The sequence below is a fragment of the Acartia tonsa genome, chromosome 8 (genome assembly GCF_053477335.1).
Source record: "Acartia tonsa isolate MP-2025a chromosome 8, ASM5347733v1, whole genome shotgun sequence".
Lineage (NCBI taxonomy): Eukaryota > Metazoa > Arthropoda > Copepoda > Calanoida > Acartiidae > Acartia > Acartia tonsa.
The window spans coordinates 10944466-10963163 of NC_137267.1; the positions used below are offsets into that span (position 1 = coordinate 10944466).

General features: G+C 31.4%; 1 protein-coding gene across 6 annotated transcripts in view; it reads left to right on the forward strand.

Annotated features, from left to right (window-relative positions):
• Positions 1–18698, forward strand: part of Pkc53E (Protein C kinase 53E) — a 72925-nt gene that overhangs the window by 48243 nt on the left and 5984 nt on the right. For 4 of the 6 annotated variants that reach the window (XM_080169029.1, XM_080169026.1, XM_080169027.1 and 1 more), the window contains 16 exons: positions 603–713; positions 1256–1298; positions 1750–1797; positions 2203–2265; positions 3356–3430; positions 4246–4266; positions 5450–5485; positions 6061–6156; positions 9803–9877; positions 10557–10655; positions 11143–11234; positions 12708–12804; positions 13330–13434; positions 15279–15372; positions 17443–17537; positions 18205–18284. In XM_080169029.1, the coding sequence (XP_080025155.1) occupies positions 603–713; positions 1256–1298; positions 1750–1797; positions 2203–2265; positions 3356–3430; positions 4246–4266; positions 5450–5485; positions 6061–6156; positions 9803–9877; positions 10557–10655; positions 11143–11234; positions 12708–12804; positions 13330–13434; positions 15279–15372; positions 17443–17537; positions 18205–18284 (1230 nt within the window). Of the gene's footprint in view, positions 1–602; positions 714–1255; positions 1299–1749; positions 1798–2202; positions 2266–3355; positions 3431–4245; positions 4267–5449; positions 5486–6060; positions 6157–9802; positions 9878–10556; positions 10656–11142; positions 11235–12707; positions 12805–13329; positions 13435–15278; positions 15373–17125; positions 17209–17442; positions 17538–18204; positions 18285–18698 lie in introns of those variants that run through there. The other 2 variants (XM_080169028.1, XM_080169030.1) reach the window with 2 other exon arrangements.

Here is an 18698-nt window from a genome sequence, read left to right on the forward strand (position 1 = left end):
AAATTGAAAATTTTGCACAAAAAAAATTAGGCAAATTATTGAATTAAAGTTTGTTTTACTTCATTTTACTTAAAATTTAAAAAGTTTTATTTGCATATACATTAGAATAAATAGGATTCCTAATGATTTTTTTTATTTGAATCAATTAGACTTTAAAAACGCATTTGATATTATCATATTATACAAATTTTTTGCATGTAGCGAAGGATCTTGCTAGCCGTTGAACCGATTTAGTTCTCCTTTTCAGTGATGCTTCTTATAGGTCTAAGGAAGGTTTCTAATTATTTTTTTGTTGGCGGGTATCTTAACACGCCCCCCCCCTTAATTTCTTTTCCATTTAATCTAAAATTGAGATTGAAGAGTCAACTCTCCCCCCCATTCCCTCCAATGTCCCTAAAGGGCCTCTGTTGGCGTAGCCAATAGTTTTCATAATAAAGTATTAAGTTACTTTTTGTTGGACTTATTCCAAAGGGGCATAACCTAACCAAAATCAAAACAATATAATTTTTTACTTTAAATGATATCTAAGCAGTTTATCGGTAAGAATCTTTTTACTGCATTAATAGAATAAAAAATTTTTTTTTTAAATAATTTTTTTTCAGCGATCCCTATGTGAAGATAAAGATGACACCTGATAACGGGGATTCTGTAAAGAAGAAGACTAAAACCATCAAAGAAACTTTAAACCCTGTATGGAATGAAACTTTGAAAATGTAAGTATATGAAAGAATTGGTTCTGCGAAGAAGTTTTTTTTATTAGTGTAGACCATAACTCTTAATTCCATCAAAGAACTCTATGATTAGGTATCTAAGTGTTTTATTAGCTTCAGTGCATTTTTCCCCAGTCATTTTTATGTGACTAAATTTTGTTTTTTAGTTTAGCTTACCTCCCTGACCGACTGACTGTCTACCTTATTCCAACAGATAACTTGAACACCGATATTAGAGTGCCCATACAGCTATGAGAGTATATTAGTGTATATGTTAACACCCAATTTATTAAATTTTGTTGTCCAATTTTTTAATATTTTCCATCTAATGGAAACAGACAGGGGTTAAATTTGTACTTCTATTAGATTGTACACAGATTTTAAAAAAATTAACCCATATTGGTATTTTAAATTTTGCTTGGAGGGATATGACATGTAAAATCGAAAATCAAAAATCATATTGTAGATTACATATATGACACAAATACGCATGTATGGCCGATTTAGGTATGCTTTACTTAATTTATTTTTTTAATTTTATTTAGTGATCTCAAACCTGATGATAAAGATAGAAGATTGCAAATCGAGGTAACGATAGAAAATTTAGTATACTATCCGATTCTATCATTAAAAATCCTTCAAAACTGTGGACTCTTAAACAATCTGTCTGTCTGTCCATCTTTTCTGTTTAATTAAATCATCAATTTTACAATATCAAAAAAATTCACGTTGATTAAAAAAATTTCCATGGGCATCATTTACAGCCATTCAATGAAGTTTTATTGTACGTCTATGTATAATACTAGCGATTACGCCCCTAGTATCTAGTGGCTTTGTATTCAAAGTGGTAAGAAGAAGGCAACAAAGTAGACTAAAACCATCCCAAGGCTTAAACCTAAATAAATAACCTATGCGAAGCTTCTCAGAATTTGTTCAGTAATTAATGAAATCTTCAGCTCCAAACAAAAATTTCATTTAACCATTTTAATTTTATTTATGTATTAAAACTAATCTTAATCATAAACTCTTTTTTTTATAGGTATGGGATTGGGACAGAACTAGTCGAAATGATTTCATGGGAGCCCTCAGGAAAATCATTTAATAATTACTAAGAAAATTTCTAGAATAGAGGGAATAAAAATGAAATCACGCTAGAGGGAAATGGGAAAGATTTTATGTCACATCAAATACAGACTTGCATGTTAATATAATTATTATAGCTTTGATATTTACAAGTAAAACTTGACTATCTTCCTTTCATATTAGAGCTTTTGAAGTTTAGGTTAAGTTAAATTAAGTTCAAACAAGAAGAATCCCACAGGTTTGTACCTCTTACGGTGGAAGAGAGCAGGATTCGAGCCCTTCGTAGAAGAAATATGGCTTTTTTCTTAAAAAATAAAAAAAAACATAAAAGAGTAAAATTTTTTTTGTAAAATCACCGATTTTTACAAGCCAAATGACTGCAACTAAAATTGAATGTTTTGACACTGATAGTTTTGGAATTTCTGAGATCATTAAGAACCCAGTGAGTGGCTGGTTTAAACTATTAACCCAGGTAAAATATCTCTACATTTATTTGGTAATCTCAGAAAACAAATATAATAATTCCTAACTGGTGGAATGAATACCAAGGATCTTAAAGCTTAAGGTATTGAATGATAACTTGTTGTTACCCATTTATGATAAAATAAAGGTTCTCCTGTTTTCAAGTGGAAATTTCTTTCTGGAGCGTGGTGTTACACTCCCTAGAAATAGTTAGAAACCCTCCCTGGGTCTATGAAAGTTGTTAAATCGGTTAGTGAGATCTTTTGCTACACACTCACCCACACAGACAGACAGACCGACACAAAGACATCCTGTTACTTTTTTATAATGTTATAAAATGGATAGTATAGATATTCAGATATGATTAAAAAAGGAAAAAGGAAAAATCAAGTGGATTTTTTCGTTTTATATATTTTAAGCTGTATCAATTTTGTAAAGTTACGAAAGTCAAAGAAAACATAAGTTGTAAAACATATGGTAGGAAACTTTTCAGTATTCTATATTTAGAGGGGGGTACCTAACCTATGAGAAGCTACCCTGTTAAGGAGAACCCGATCGGTTCAGTGGTTAGCGAGATCCTTCGGTACAAACAAACACACAAACACACAGACACACAAACATCCTGTTACTTTAGTATATGGATTATTGGTTGAAAAGATTGAACTAATCAATATTTATTTGAAGTCCCCAAAGGCAACGATTGAGAAAGTATGTTAATATAACTTTGGGTACTAGAAATACATAGTCCAATGTCCACTTTTTTTCAGTGGCAAGAGGGGGGAGGGGTATTGAGTTTTCACTTGCAAATTTGGTATTTTGTGGGAAAGTTGAATATAGACTAAACACCAAAGTTTTGAAAGTTGTACATGTGTACCTATAGAATTAGCAGAAACACAGATGATATAACTAATTAAATATAGGAAGGGAGGGGACATTTGGATTTGATTGGTTGGCTTATTGTAATCTACAGAAGGTTGAATTTTTAATAATCATTGGGGTTGTATAGTACATAAATTTAATGGCCATAGATTATCCATTTAGATCCCTGAATTAAATAGCAGGCTTATGTAACAAATCCGGCCTAACCCTATAATTTTTAGGAGGAGGGTGAATACTACAATGTACCCGTGACAGGAGAGGGGGAGGATGTGTCTGCTAACCTCAAGAAAATGAGGGTAAGCTTATTTTTTCATCATAATTTTCTTTATTACAAGTAGTGCAGCTACTGTGTAATTTGGACATGTCTGTTCGTCTATTTAATTAAGAGAGTTGATAAAAAGGCCTGTTTCTTTCCTTATGTATTTCAAAATACAAAATGTCTACTGTCCTTTTTTTGCTGCGCTGTTTATGGACATGATATATCATTGTTATAGCCCAAATTACCCTAGTCGTTCTTAGGTTTTCTTAAATAATCATTTTTAAGTTTTATGTTATTGCTTAATGTTGTATATTGTTCGCTTTTAGTGTGAATTTATTAGGCCTTTTTAGTTATAGGAAAGGGTGGCATATAACTCTAAAATTGCATATATCTTCAGTATTATTTATAAACATATTTTTTTTCTTTAACATTTTATCCGATCCAATTATTTTTCTTATTTTTAAAATCCCCATGGCTAATTATAATACCAGCATTAATTGTTTTATAAGTTCTTTCAAAACTTGAATCTTAATCTTTTTCTTTAATAAGATTATATTAAAATCTTTTGAACAAATGTTATGCTGGTTTTCCTTTTGAAATTTAAATATATACATTGGAGGATCCATGTATTGGGTATTGTTTGAGTACAGAAACCATACCTCAACATATTAAAGATACTAAAAAATATTTTTATGCACAAACAATTTTAACTTTTTTTGTTATTGGTCATTCTTTTATAAGATTTCCATATTTTGTAGTAAGGTTTTTGTAATTAAACATGGCCTAACTCATGGTTCCATTAACATACACATACATATTTTTGTTTAATTTTAACAATTATCCTATTTCCAGAACTTTGAAATGGGATCTATAGTAAGTGTTATTTTATTATTAAAATTACAACTCTTATAAAATGTTCTTTTTATTACAATGCAAGATATTTTCTTTTATATTTCATAGATAATAATTAGAGAGAGGGGACAATTGGCTGTTTTTACTGTTACCTAAAGTGTCAATGGTGTTTTCTTATTTGTTGGCTTAACAACTTTGGGGACTTTAAGTGAATTCTGATTGGTTTGATCATTAAGTTAAGTGTCTAAACATTTCAACCAGTAATTGTGATCTGCAGAAGGGGTATTTGTGTATTTAGGATGTATATTAATTTATCGGCCATTGTCTTTTCCTCTCGATTCATGAATATCTTTATATTTTTAAAAAAGAACATTTTGGAAAGTTGTAAAAGTTATTGAATGTATTTAGATATGGCTATTTCTATATATTCCAGAAAATACTTGTAGTCATAGAATAAGAAATATCATTGTTTAAAGGGATTTCTTTAATTTCTTTAACAAAAAATATAGTGGATTACTTGAATTAATTTATAGTAAATACCTTTATATTTAACATTAATTATCTACATACTTAATAAAAAAAATATGGGCAATATAAATTTTTCTTCTCTTTCTCAAATCAAATATAATTATAACTTGTAGAATTGATCATAGTTTAGTTTTCAAAATTGGTATTTAGTTAGAATGGGTAATTATTTTAGATTAATTAACTATTTCATATGTTTATTGTAAAAGGGCTCTCTAAGTATATTTTTAAGTAATTGAGATCAAACTAAGGGAAAGGTAGGTTGCGGGTAAAATCCGTAAAGGTTGTGTGTTTCAACTTAAAAACAGTAGTAGAACGACAAAAATTTATGTTAATTATAAAAAAAAAATTTTGTCTATAGGTCTTTTCATTAAGAAATACACATATTTAGTGAATATTATCGTTCTACTACTATTTTTAACACACACTTTTACGGATTTTACCCGCAACCTTCCTTTCCCTTTTTTGAATATATATTTTTTTCCTAAATCAAAAATTAATCTGAATTTCAATCTCACTTAATTTGTATTTATCAAGGATCAAAATATACGTATACATATTGCTCAACAATGATGTTATGTCCAAAAAAACTTAGATAGCCTCTTATTCAACTTCTTAATGTAAAAAGTATTGTAATATGATAATATTTTTCTAATGAAATTAATAATATTTTATTTAGAACCATTCCGAGACAAGAACGAAGCAAGTAGTACAGGTACAGCACTTTTTTAATTGTAGCAAAGCTACTCAATAATTCGTTACACCATTAAATACCTTAATTTTACAATAAAACATTTTCTGGGCGGTTCTTTCTTTACAGGCAAGAATTATTTCCATTGTGTTCAATATTATCTGACGTTGATGTTAAGATATTACATTTTTATGTTACTTTGATTCTTTAATTATGTGGATTTTCAAATATTCATGTTTTTCCTGGCAAAGTATTGGGCAAATTTTTTCTATTGGATTGATTTCAAAATTTTATAAACACTATACCTAATTCGTCGGCTTAAAAGGTTTTGAGTACTCTTATCATATCTTGGTTCTTTTGTTCAAACTAGCAATGTCCATTTTTTAGCAATTAACTTAAATTTACATAAGGAGTAATTTTGTTTATCATCATTGGGGATGTATATCGTTTTATCATCCATGTTTCACATATGATCCCTGGCTAGAGTGTTGCTTCATAGTACTTTAAAACTGATTTTAAATGGACGGTCGCACGAACATTTAGATATTCCTTACATATTAAGTAGTAAATTATCGATAACAAATAATTTATGTTTACAGGATCCGATGGTTCCTCATAACATGCGAGGCAAGGATATAATTCGTGCCCAAGATTTCAACTTTATCATGGTCCTTGGCAAGGGATCTTTTGGAAAGGTAAGTTTCATAATAACATGTAGCGCATCCGCTCGTTTCGGGTAGGTTATCAGTTCGAATCCTGGTGTCATAACTCAAGGCATTAAAAATAGTTTGCTGCTATATCAGATGCACGAAAGGAAATTTAGCCTATTGGTAATTTCTTGGCCCTTAACAGGTGCTGCATATTACCCTGAATAAAACGAACTTCCAGACAAAGATATTAAAAACAAATAGTTGTTTGTCTGTTGAACATTTGCCCGCTTAATCATGCACTTCATTAGCAAGATTTAATTCAGAAACAACGGTGCATCCCTTCCTTGAGTGGGTGTTCCGGTTTTTATGAGATGTTGCAGTTATTCTTAACATATTGTTAATCTCAACATTCTGCTATGTACGTTATTACTTTATTTATTGCAATCACAGAATATAGTGTAGATTTTAATTGTATTATATAAATATAAATAAAGGGCACTAAGTTTTCTAATTACGATATTTCTATAAACATATTTAACCTTTTGAACTTTTTCTCATTACTTAACTTCAATTTCAACTCTATAATTTTACTTCTTAACTTTGGTGTAACTTTTCTGTGTGTGTGTGTTTGTGTATGTGTGTGTGTGTGTGTGGTGTGTGGGAGAGGCGTGTGTGTGTGTGTTTGTTTTGTGAAGAGCGTAATGAATTTAAATATGAATCCTGTGTGGTTACAAATATGTGCACATAACCATGGTTTAAAGATGCTTCCTGACGAATTATCATATTCAAGATTTTTTAATTTTAAGAAATTTTTTCGCTTAACTTTGAAATGAAAACCATGAAGTAATCAACTTTTGTATTAAAATTCTTTAAAAGGATGAATTTAATTGAAATATTTTTATACAAGGATGACAACATCCATAAAAGCGAAGCACTGAAACGGTGGGACAAACGAACATTAACACTTGTACAGCGTCTGAAAGATTATCTTTACATCATATAGGCAAGGACGTCCAAGCATTTTTTTTTTTTTTTTTGGGGGGGGGGGTGGGTATTCACCCCTTTAACCCACCATTGGACGTACTTGGTCCTATGGGAAGCTTAGCTACATTGAAAAGGAGAACCACATCGGTACAGCGGTTAGCAAGATCCTAAGGAACAAACAGACAAAATCCTGATACTTTAATATAAGAATTAATACTTGTTTCAATATGCTTGTTTAGTGTCGATTTTCTAAAAAGTTGCTACTCCACAATTCAAGCCTTAAACTTGAAATGTGGATTTCTTAGTTACTTATTTATAATTGTTGTCAACCTTGTTATAATTTCTCCTCCCTAGTCCTTGTATAAATGTTATTCAAAGTGAAATTTCCCTGCGGATTTTAACATGGATATGTATTTTACAAAATGTTAATGTATTATAACAGAGGTAAGGATGTGGGTATATTGTTTGTAAATTTAGGATAGATTTAAGATGAAAAATGCCCCGTACGGGTTATGCTAATCTATTAAACATTAACTATTTTTTATATTTTACAAAATATTTTGTAAATTATGGAGTGAATGTTTTACAATCTTTAGGGAAACTTAGTAATAGTCAGGGGAATGTTTTAGGCTATTAAGCTCGATAGCCAACCCCTCCCCTAAAGATTTTTTAAATGTATTTTTTTGATAAATGTTATGAAATTTTAGTAATTAATCATTCAAAAATGTGTTAAATCTTTTATTATTATTAAATCTTGATTTTCACGGTTGTTAATCAAGATAAGATCTCATTTTATGTATTAAGACAACTTATAAACATAAGGTCTATAACTTACTTTGTCAACCATAGGGCACAGTGTTTTGTTAAAAGTTGTATGTATTTTATTCACAAGATTATCTTTTTGCCCGTGGTATGATGTAAATATGAAAATAGATATGGGAACGGATGTGTTGTTTTAGTCCTTCATATTTATTTCATTTGTTTCTGTGTTTTTACCAAAATTCCGATTAATGAATAAGGTACAATTTTATGAAAGATTTTTAACTACAAATGAAATTTTTGAAGAAAACTCATTTTTTTAGGTTAGGGTAGACTAAGCAAAGACCCCAGCAAGGATAGTATACCTTAGGCATAGAGTCTTTTGCAGGGCCCAGATATTAGTTTTGGTAAACTTTAAAACTACGGGAGGGGGGGGGGGTACTCTTATAAAAGATAAGGTTCGATCTAACCTTTCTAAAAAAATCTACACATGTGTTAAACACTATTCTAATGTCTAGAATACACAAAACTAGATATTTATTTCAAGTTTTCTAACTTCTAAGTAGATTGTAGGTTTGACTGTTAATATTTTTTGGTTGCTGTGTAGAAATATACAAAGATAAAAATGCCATAAATTTTTGAAATCCTTTACCATTCATAAATTCACAACTAACCTTCATATATGTAGTTCCTTTTATTTTATGAAATATAAATGTACATAGACATTTTACTTAGTATCAAATTTTATTTTCTTTATATTTATAAAATAATCGTCTCTTTTATTGTCTCATTCTACCACTATTCTGTAGTATAACTAGCGGCTACGCCTCCAGGATCTAGGGGCTGTTTTGAAGGTTAGAAAGGGGCTAGCAAACAGCTTAAAACCTTTCCAAGACTAAAATCTGAAAACCAAATAGCTTAAAACTTTCACAGGACATACATCTTACATAAAAAATATTACCCAATCGGTTTAGTAGTTGTTAAGATCTTTAGCTGTTGACAAAAAATCCTTACAACTTTATCAAATTTGGTTTTCTTTTTCCTTTTTAGATTTACAACTGATAAATGTCCTTTTTTTCTCTCAATTACTATTTTCCACCTTGGAAGCTTTTTTAAAATATATCTTAGGGAGGGGGGGGGGGGTGAATACTATTTTGGACCCACTCCTTCCTCCCCAAGAGGCTGGAGCCGAAGCAAATAGTTTGAATTAAATTAAGTTATTCCAAAAATGATTGAAATTTGGATAATGTATTTAATCTTATTCCAACTGGATTTGTTAATTCAATTAGTCTTTGATGCAGTTTTCAGTTGAATTTCAATCATGTAAGATTACTTTATGTTACATATTTGTTTAGATTCTAAATAAAACCAGGAAGAAAGGGGGGACTCTCTAGTCCCTATTCAAATTTTATAATCTCTCTAGTCCCTAGTCTAGTTTTATAATAATGTTTTCTTAATCGGTGGCTTAACAACTTTGGTGATTTTAATTGAATTTAGATTTGTTGGTTTGTTTAGTTTAGTGTCCAAACGTTTTAACCACTAATTGTAATCAACAGAAAGGGTAATTTTGTGTATCATCATTTGAGATGTAAATCAATTTATCGGCCATTGTTTTATCTCTTTATATCCCTGAAATAAAACACCACAATTTTGGTATGATTTACACTTTGTAGAAACGATAATATAGAAACTATACATTGTATGCTATTATGGCTCTTTGAAACTCTTGAGAGAAGAGTTTTTTGATGGATTTAAATTAAATTAGTTTTATAATGTATAAGAATGTGATATGTATTGTCTAATGGAGTACACCGCACCCTTGTATTCTTATAATTTAAGTTGTAGGATCTGCTATTCAATTTTAAGTTTACCAAATTATGACAGGTGTCCTATTTTCACTTGCAAATGCCTTAGTTTTTAGATTAACTAACTCTTGTTAATATTTCAGGTGATGTTAGCAGAGAGAAAAGGAACAGATGAATTATATGCCATCAAGATTCTTAAGAAAGATATTATTATACAGGTCAAGCATTTTTTAAATTTGTATCATAATATACAATGATAAATGAATGGAAGATTTTTTCATCTGTTTCCAAATTTATAATTCTATTTGCTTACCGAATTTTCTACAATTGAATTTTGAATTTTTAGTGAGTTTAGCTGAGTTATTTGAAAGGGCCGAACTTTAAATAATTTTGTAGATAATATTAGGAAAGAAACACATAAATTGCACTTGTAGAATAACTTCGTTCGCTATTTAAATTATTTCTTCAAATTTAGTAGTCTTCTTGATTTATGTATTCATTTTTACCTTCAAAAATGAAAGGGAGGAGGCGGTTGTGACACTTTGTGAAACCAAAAACTAAAAGTCAAAGGAACTCAACTACAAAAAGAGTTACAGCACTGAAATTTGGTATGGCAGTTGTTTTGAAGTGGTACAATGTGGAACTGTGAAGAAAAAATGGCGAAACCGCCGCTATCGCCGAATTTTTTTGGCGGGAAACGGCAGTAGCGGCGGTTTCACCAACTTTTCTTCAGAGTTCCACATTGTACCTTTTTAAAGCGACTGTCATTCCAAATTTCAGTGCTGTAACTCGTTTTTAACTGGAATTCCTGTAGTTTTGGTTTCAAAAACTGTCACAACCGCCCCCTCCCTTTAGTCTTATTTCTATTGCTGCGCAACTAATCATTTTGTTATCTAGGACGATGATGTTGACTGTACAATGATTGAGAAACGAGTTTTGGCAATGGCGGAGAAACCTCCCTTCCTGGTACAATTACATTCTTGTTTCCAAACTATGGTAAGTTTATAGAATATACGTGAATATTATGACAGAGGAAAAACTTTCAATTTAGGTTGCTAACATGGTTTCACTTATTGGCCAGTTCGTTCGTCTAATAGGATGGGAGGTTGTTAAATAAAGGGTATAGATGGGATGGTGTCGTTATTTTAGCCAGCTACAAGATTCATTTTGATAAAGTACATGATAATCTGGTGTAAGGTCCAAGTAATAATAAATCCATTGGAAAGTTATTATTATTATCTTTTTAGAAAAGCTTCTAATAGGTTCCGGGAAGGTTTTTGGCTTCTTTACTAGCCTCTACTATATTATAGGAGTGTTTTCGCTTGTCTAAAAAAAAAATTGTTAAAAAATTGTCTGTAATACGATTGTATGCATGAATTTTCAATAAGACTAAGATCCTATTCTAATCCAGCGGATATTAATCGGTTTCGAAGCCATGCTGGAAAATTCTAAAAGAAAAATTGTATAATATTTTCTACTCTAGGACCGATTATATTTTGTGATGGAATATGTAAACGGTGGAGACCTGATGTTTCAAATTCAACAGTGTGGAAAATTTAAAGAGCCCATAGCAGTGTAAGTATTTTATTTTACTTTTAGTTTAGACATGTTAGAATGGACATAAGGATTTAATATTTTTTTTATCAAGATTTCTGAAGTGATAGAATAGAATTTAGAAATGAGAGAAACTTTATAGCTAAAAGTCAATACATGTTAATTTTAAAAAAGAAAAAAAAATTTTTTTTTATGTTGTCTAAAAGGGTGATTACTAAGACAAGTTGATACAATGTTAGAGGTGCATTATGATTCTTTTCTTTGCGTAATTTTTTTTCTGGAATGGTGAGCTTCTCTGTTTCTAATGTTATCATAATTGTTTCTTATTCTTTCAGATTTTAAGTCTGATTTTTCTACAATGCAATAAGTTTCCTTTCTAAAAATATATGAAAATCTGAAATGATTCTTAAGATAACGCTTAGGATAGAAAAGATTTTTATCTATTTAGCTAAAAACTATTATATTCTTCCATTGTATTCATAGTAAAAACGATTGGATTGTTTTTTTTTTATTGTAGGCAATTGTCCTGTTAATTTATTACTGAATGCACTAGACTATGAATAAAGCTTATCTATGTAACATAAATAATAAGTTCAGCAATCCAACAAAATAGATTAACAGAGAAAAATATGGTTACATTTTTGCTTCACATTATTAGTTCAATTGGAAATGTTTAATTTCTACATATATGCTTTTTTATAAACATTTTGCACACTTTTGATACTTTAAAAACTGGTGATTTCCATCAAAGTACCCTAACCCCTCCAGCCCCCCCCCCCTTTCTTTCACGTATTTAAATTTATAAATAGATAAATCATTATAATGGTGGAGAATTTTTGTCCTATGTCACAGTATCGAACATACCTAAATTAATAAACAATCAAATGAAAATAAGTTTAGAGGGACGGTTTGTTTTGCCTAGAAAAGGCACTTTAAAGAAGGAAGACAAGAACCCATATTAATAGTTTAGATAAAAAATCCAAGATTATTTTTAATTTGTTTACCATTTCTTTATCCTTATCACATAAAGAATTGATATATTAATTTATATAACAATTATAGATAATATATATATATATTAATCTTTCATTTAGAGAACAATAACTTATTAATTAGAAATATGTATACAAACTAATTCTTTTGTTCATAGATAATATCCAAAAATAAGAAAGATCTTAATTGAATAAGATTAGATCAATAAATCCTGTTGAAGTTTCACTGAAGTGTTTTTTTTACTGCGCCTATTGTTAATTTCAATAGTTTCATTTTATAGATAGATAGGATAATTTCACTGTAGCAAATAAAATAAAACAATACCAATGTTGTTTGTATTTTTTTGTATAAAAGATATCTGCTTTTATTCATAAATAATTTTACCAAATAAAACAATGTAAGAAGTTAAAGATAGGATGAGATTATCCATCAAATCTAAGCTTGACCAATTTGATGAAAATAAAACAATCTAATTTTTATTGAAACCCTATTTTTTTTTAGATTTTATGCAGCCGAGATCGCAATCGGTATTTTCTTCCTACACCAGCATGGAGTTCTTTACAGAGATCTCAAGCTAGATAATATTCTTCTTGATCAGGTTTGTGTTCTTTTTTTTTTTTGGGGGGGGGGGGGGAATTTTTATCCGGAGATCTTTATTGAGGTGTCAAGCTAGATATTATTCTTCTTGATCAGGTTTGTGTACTTCCATTTTTATGTACATTTTTTTTGGGAGGAGTTTGTTTTATATATAGTAGTTAAATACCTAGAGATCTGAAGGTAGATAGAATTATGTTAAATTCCTGTAGTGAAAAATTCCTTTTCTTCATAATCATTTATTTTGTGAACCCTCTTCAGTCTAAATGACACAAATCATATGAATGTAACTTTTTTTAAAAGGTTAATAAGAATAAAAGAAATTAGTAAAAGGTAGAAATTAATGCTTGAAGAATAAAACATACTTCCTAGGTATTATCTATTGTCTTTAAACAAATTTCGTCTTTTATTTAAGTTTGTTATGACTTTATCGACAAAAAAGAAAAGGCCTTTCATCTTTTTTTTTCTCTGACAAAATTACAACTCCAATGAGTGTAGCCGGCTTTCTAAATATGTTTAAATTTACTAGGACGGGCATATCAAGATAGCAGACTTTGGTATGTGTAAGGAGAAGATGGATAAAGAAGCTACGACTAGAACTTTCTGTGGAACTCCAGATTATATTGCACCAGAGGTAAATACCAGGGAGGGAGGGAGGGGACATTGGGCGGTTTTTTACACTAGGCCTCAAATTTTTATATAAAATTTTCTTATTCGTAAGATTCACAGCTTTGGGGTTCTTGGTTGGTTCCTTAAGTTTAGTGTCCAAAAGTTTCAACCACTAATTAAATTTACAGAAGGGGATAATTTTGTCACTGTATCATCATTTGTGAAGCACATCAATTTATGGACAATTGTCTTATCCATTTAGATCCCTGGGTAAATACAAATTATAATTTATTCTCGTATAAAATCTTGGATGTTGTGTCTGTCTTAATCAAATATTATTTCTACAATTTTATCCTAAATATACAAGGATAATATGACCAATGGATAATTTTAAAAGTTTACCCCTAGTGCTCTAGGACAACCTAGCCATATTACAATTAAAATAGAAAAAAATTAAATGGGGGGAGGGGACTTTCCTTAGTAGATGTTTGAATTACCCCTTCCTTAGAATACATATAAACCCAAGGACTGATAAAAGGCTTCCCTGATGAAAAAATTTAACTCGGTTCAGTGGTCATTGATATCTAAAGTTACTAAAATCTTTTTTTTTCTTCAATATTTCAATAAAATACAACTTAAATGAGAATTTTTACCAAGTACATAGTAAAGTTTCTAAAGTTTTCTTTGCTACTAAACTATTAAGTAAAAGTCAAGTGGTTTTATGGCCAATTATAAAGATAATAAACTTAAAGAAGTTGTACTTTGTTAATGTATTTTTTCAGGGAGGGTGTGGACATTGGGCTGTTTATTCCCTGGTCCTCAAAGTTTAATACTATTTTCTTAATCGTTGTTTTAAAAACTTTGGGGACTTATATTGAATTATGATTGATTATTTCATTAAGTTGAGTGTCCAAACGATTCAAATACTAATTGTATTCTGGGTAATTTTTTGTATCATGATTGGGGGATGTTAATTATTTATCTTCTAGTGTCTTATCCCTTTAGACCCCTGGTATTTTCTACATGCATTACATTTATTGTTCTTTAGAAAATTTAATTAAATCTAGACGTTTTATCGAATCCGTTTCAATTTTTTTTATTAAAGGGGGGGGGTTTTTAATGCAACCATCTCGTAATCAATGTATAAATGGCACTTAAAATTCGAATTTTGATCTGAAATTGTGCATGAGTAATCCTTGGTAGGTCTATTTTCCCTAAATTGAAAAAAAAGTTGAAAAAGTAACGGCTAACGGCTCAGCCGTTTAGCCGTTTTTTTTGGCTATTTTTAGGGCAAATCTTCATAAATTACGTAGAAATCAACTTTTTGAAACATATATTTGCTTTAAATCATGTGAAATGATACAAAAAACATTTTTTAGATTTCTAGTACCAGCAACTTCCGGCTAGAACCGTTTGAAAACGTTTTGGATTGGAAAAGAGCATTATGTGGAGAGAGGTTTCGTGACGGATTTCGCTTGAAAATACCCAACAAATGTCTAAACGGATGAGCCGCCAGCCGTTAGCCGCTACTTTTCCAACTTTTTGTTCGATTTAGGGAAAATAGACCTACCAAGGATTACTCATGCAAAATTTCAGATCCAAATTCGAATTCTAAGTGCCATTTATACATTGATTACGAGATGGTTGCATTAAAACCCCCCCTCCCCCCCTTACATACAATAAATTACTTAATTGTGTAATTAAGTTCCTTTCAAAATATATAAAACTCCTCTATTGTTCGTCCCTCTGACTAGAAGTTAATACTTGGCATCTTAGTAAATTTAGCATGTTTAGGGGTCAAGGCATCCCCCTTGATCATAATGTCACACACCTTGGCTTAAACTCCTATAAGAATGTATCCACGTTTAGATTATCCAATATCAACCTTATGGCAAGAGCGTGGACTGGTGGGCTTATGGAGTTCTTCTGTACGAGATGCTTGTCGGTCAACCACCTTTTGATGGTAATATATATTATAGTACGGCTTTGGAACCGATTAATATCCGTTGGATTAGATCTGGTTCTTAACCCTTACAGATCGGGCCCCAATTCCCACCTTAATAGATCGGGGGGGGGGGGGGGCTCAAAAAGCCACCCTCTCTATCTCGGCTCCTGGTACAGATAAAGACGTAAAATTTTTTTCTGGTGGTTAATGTGTATTTTTAGAGAAAATTACTTTTTCTAGTCATAGCAGTCAGACCGCTCCTTAGCCGCTTTTTAGCAGCCAGCTGCTAAATTTTAAAACAGCTGTAGAGCGGCCAATTTTGCAGCTAGGATGACCAAATTTTAGGACGAACTTTTATTTTTCATAACAAAAAAAATACTTTTTCTGATCATCGCCGAAAAACGGCAAAAAACGGAAACCGCCATTTTCGGCGCTTACGGCGGTAAAACGGCGGTTGGCGGCGCAAACTAATAGTTTTATCTGTTTATTATTGCTCAAGGACTTACCAAAAAAAATTATAGGTCTCTAGCTGTGATAGAAGCCACGATATTCATGATTTATATCTGTAGTAAAAGCCGGACAAAAATCGGTCATAAAGCCGGTCCGGGAGCGGTCAAAGGTCATAACACCACTTTTCTAAGAATGTCATTGATATCTAAGTATTCACCAAAAAAATTTTAGGTTTCTACCTTATACACAAAAGTCATAATGTAGAAATTAAGATTTATTTAGAATTTTTTCTAATTTTTTTTGCTACCCAACTGACTTTGACCGGACACCACGACCGACACAGACCAGATATCCTAATAAAATCAATTCTTGCCGACGTATAATTACTAAACTTAAAAAGTCATGAAGTTACAGCTCTCCATCTTACCTACAAAAAAAATGAGATTAAAAAAAACTAGAGGGGGGGGGGCTCTTTGAGCCCCCCCCCCCCCCCCCCCCCGATCTGTAAGGGTTAAGAAAACTTTAAAATCATGTTAGCAGAGTATTACAGACAATTTTCCCCCAATATTAAAATAAAAATCATAAGATTAATACCAATTTTGTTAGCCCGGCACTTAGTCCCTTTAGGGCTAACAAAACAGGTTTCAGTCTTATAAAGAAGAGGTGGACTCTTAAAAAACTTTTTGGCTCACTGCCTCACTAAAATCAGTGAGGCTCGCTAATAATTAGGTGCGAGCCTGACTGATTTTAGTGAGCCAGTGAGTCAAAAAAGTTTTATAAGAATCCACCTCTGTTTAAAATTCGATGCGATAAATGACTATTACGGCCTTAAAACTTATGTGATATACTTAGAAAGACATAGAATATATCATAATACGTTTTTGGAACATTAATAGGACATGTTTCTATCAAACACCATACTGAAGTCTAAAGTGGACACTGGACAAACAAATTTTATACTCAAAAAAATCTAGGACAATAAGGTATATTGTTATAAGCGAAGCATCTCTATGATAAAAGTCCTTAAAATGTAGGTATGTCTTTGAACAGTAACTTGTATATAAGCAATTTTTCAATAAATTACTTGTAATTTTGTCTGCTTGATAAGTTCTGACACTCTACAAGTATTCATGTTCGTTTGTCCTACCTTCGTCTGATTTTATAGCTTTTAAAAATGTTGATATCCTTGTTTAGGTGAAGATGAAGAAGAATTGTTTGCAGCTATTACTGACCACACAGTATCATATCCTTGTTTAGGTGAAGATGAAGAAGAATTGTTTGCAGCTATAACTGACCACACAGTATCATATCCCTTGTTTAGGTGAAGATGAAGAGGAATTGTTTGCAGCTATTACTGACCACACAGTATCATATCCATTGTTTAGGTGAAGATGAAGAAGAATTGTTTGCAGCTATAACTGACCACACAGTATCATATCCCTTGTTTAGGTGAAGATGAAGAAGAATTGTTTGCAGCTATTACTGATCACACAGTATCATATCCTTGTTTAGGTGAAGATGAAGAAGAATTGTTTGCAGCTATTACTGACCACACAGTATCATATCCTTGTTTAGGTGAAGATGAAGAAGAATTGTTTGCAGCTATTACTGACCACACAGTATCATATCCTTGTTTAGGTGAAGATGAAGAAGAATTGTTTGCAGCTATTACTGACCACACAGTATCATATCCGAAGTCACTGAGCAAGGAGGCCAAGGAAATATGCAAAGGGGTAAGCATACCTTTATTAGAAAAGAAACACGATGTCTGTGGGTGTGTGTTACATGAGATATTTTTTAACCGATATGGTTTTCCTCTACAATAAAGCTTCTTATATGTATAGGGAAAGGTTTAAAACTGCCCCCACCCTCCCAAGAGGACTAGCCTCTAGGATAAAACATCCCCCCCCCCAAGATTTTTTGTCTACTTTTTCTTTTTCAAATTAAAACATAAATTGGCAAGTCGATCACCACGTCTATCCTTGATATAATGTTTCTCCCAGCTGGCTAATATCACGATACCCTTCACCAAATGACTTTACTCCATCCCCTCCCCTGACCATGGATAACCGTATTTGCAACATACTTACGTCTGTCCATCCACAATTTTGATGCTTCGCTAATTATGGATATTGTCATCCTTGTTTAAAAAAAAATATTTCTCGTATTCATTCGAATCCGGTGGATAGGAACCGGTTCTCATCCATACGAAAAAACTATGTCTAGCATCTTATTATTTCCAGCTTTCTACGAATATAAAAATGTACAATCATAAGATTAAAACAAGTTTTTTTTAGCCCGTGCCTTATAATCTTATAATTGTACATTCTATATCCGCGGAAAGCCGTTTATAATACGATGAAAGGAATAACTATTAAAACATTTTGATTTACTTTTTAGTTTTTGACAAAGTCACCAGCAAAAAGACTTGGTTGTCTGGAGAAAGGAGAGGATGATATCAAAACTCATGCATTCTTTAGGTGAGTAACAATTATCCCACATTGATTAACCCCTGATTCCAATAAAGATTCCCTTTTATACCAGGGAGGGAGGGAGGGGAAATTGGACTGTTAATTACACTAGTACCCACAGTTTTATAATCACTTTTTATTTGGCGGCTGAAAGGCTTTGGGTACTTTTATTTTATTTTTATCGGTTGGTTTATTTAGTGTTTAAACGTTTCAATCATTATTTTTAATCTTTAGAAGGGGTAATTTTATTTATTATGATTGGGGATGTATATTAATTTATCGTCCATTGTATCTTATCCCTTAAGATCCCTTTTTTCAGTTGCACCCCTAGCATCTAGGGGCTCTGTATTTGAAGTGGCAGGGATTGAAAGAAAAACAGCCTAAAACCATCCTAAGGCTTACATACTTCAACTTATAAAATTA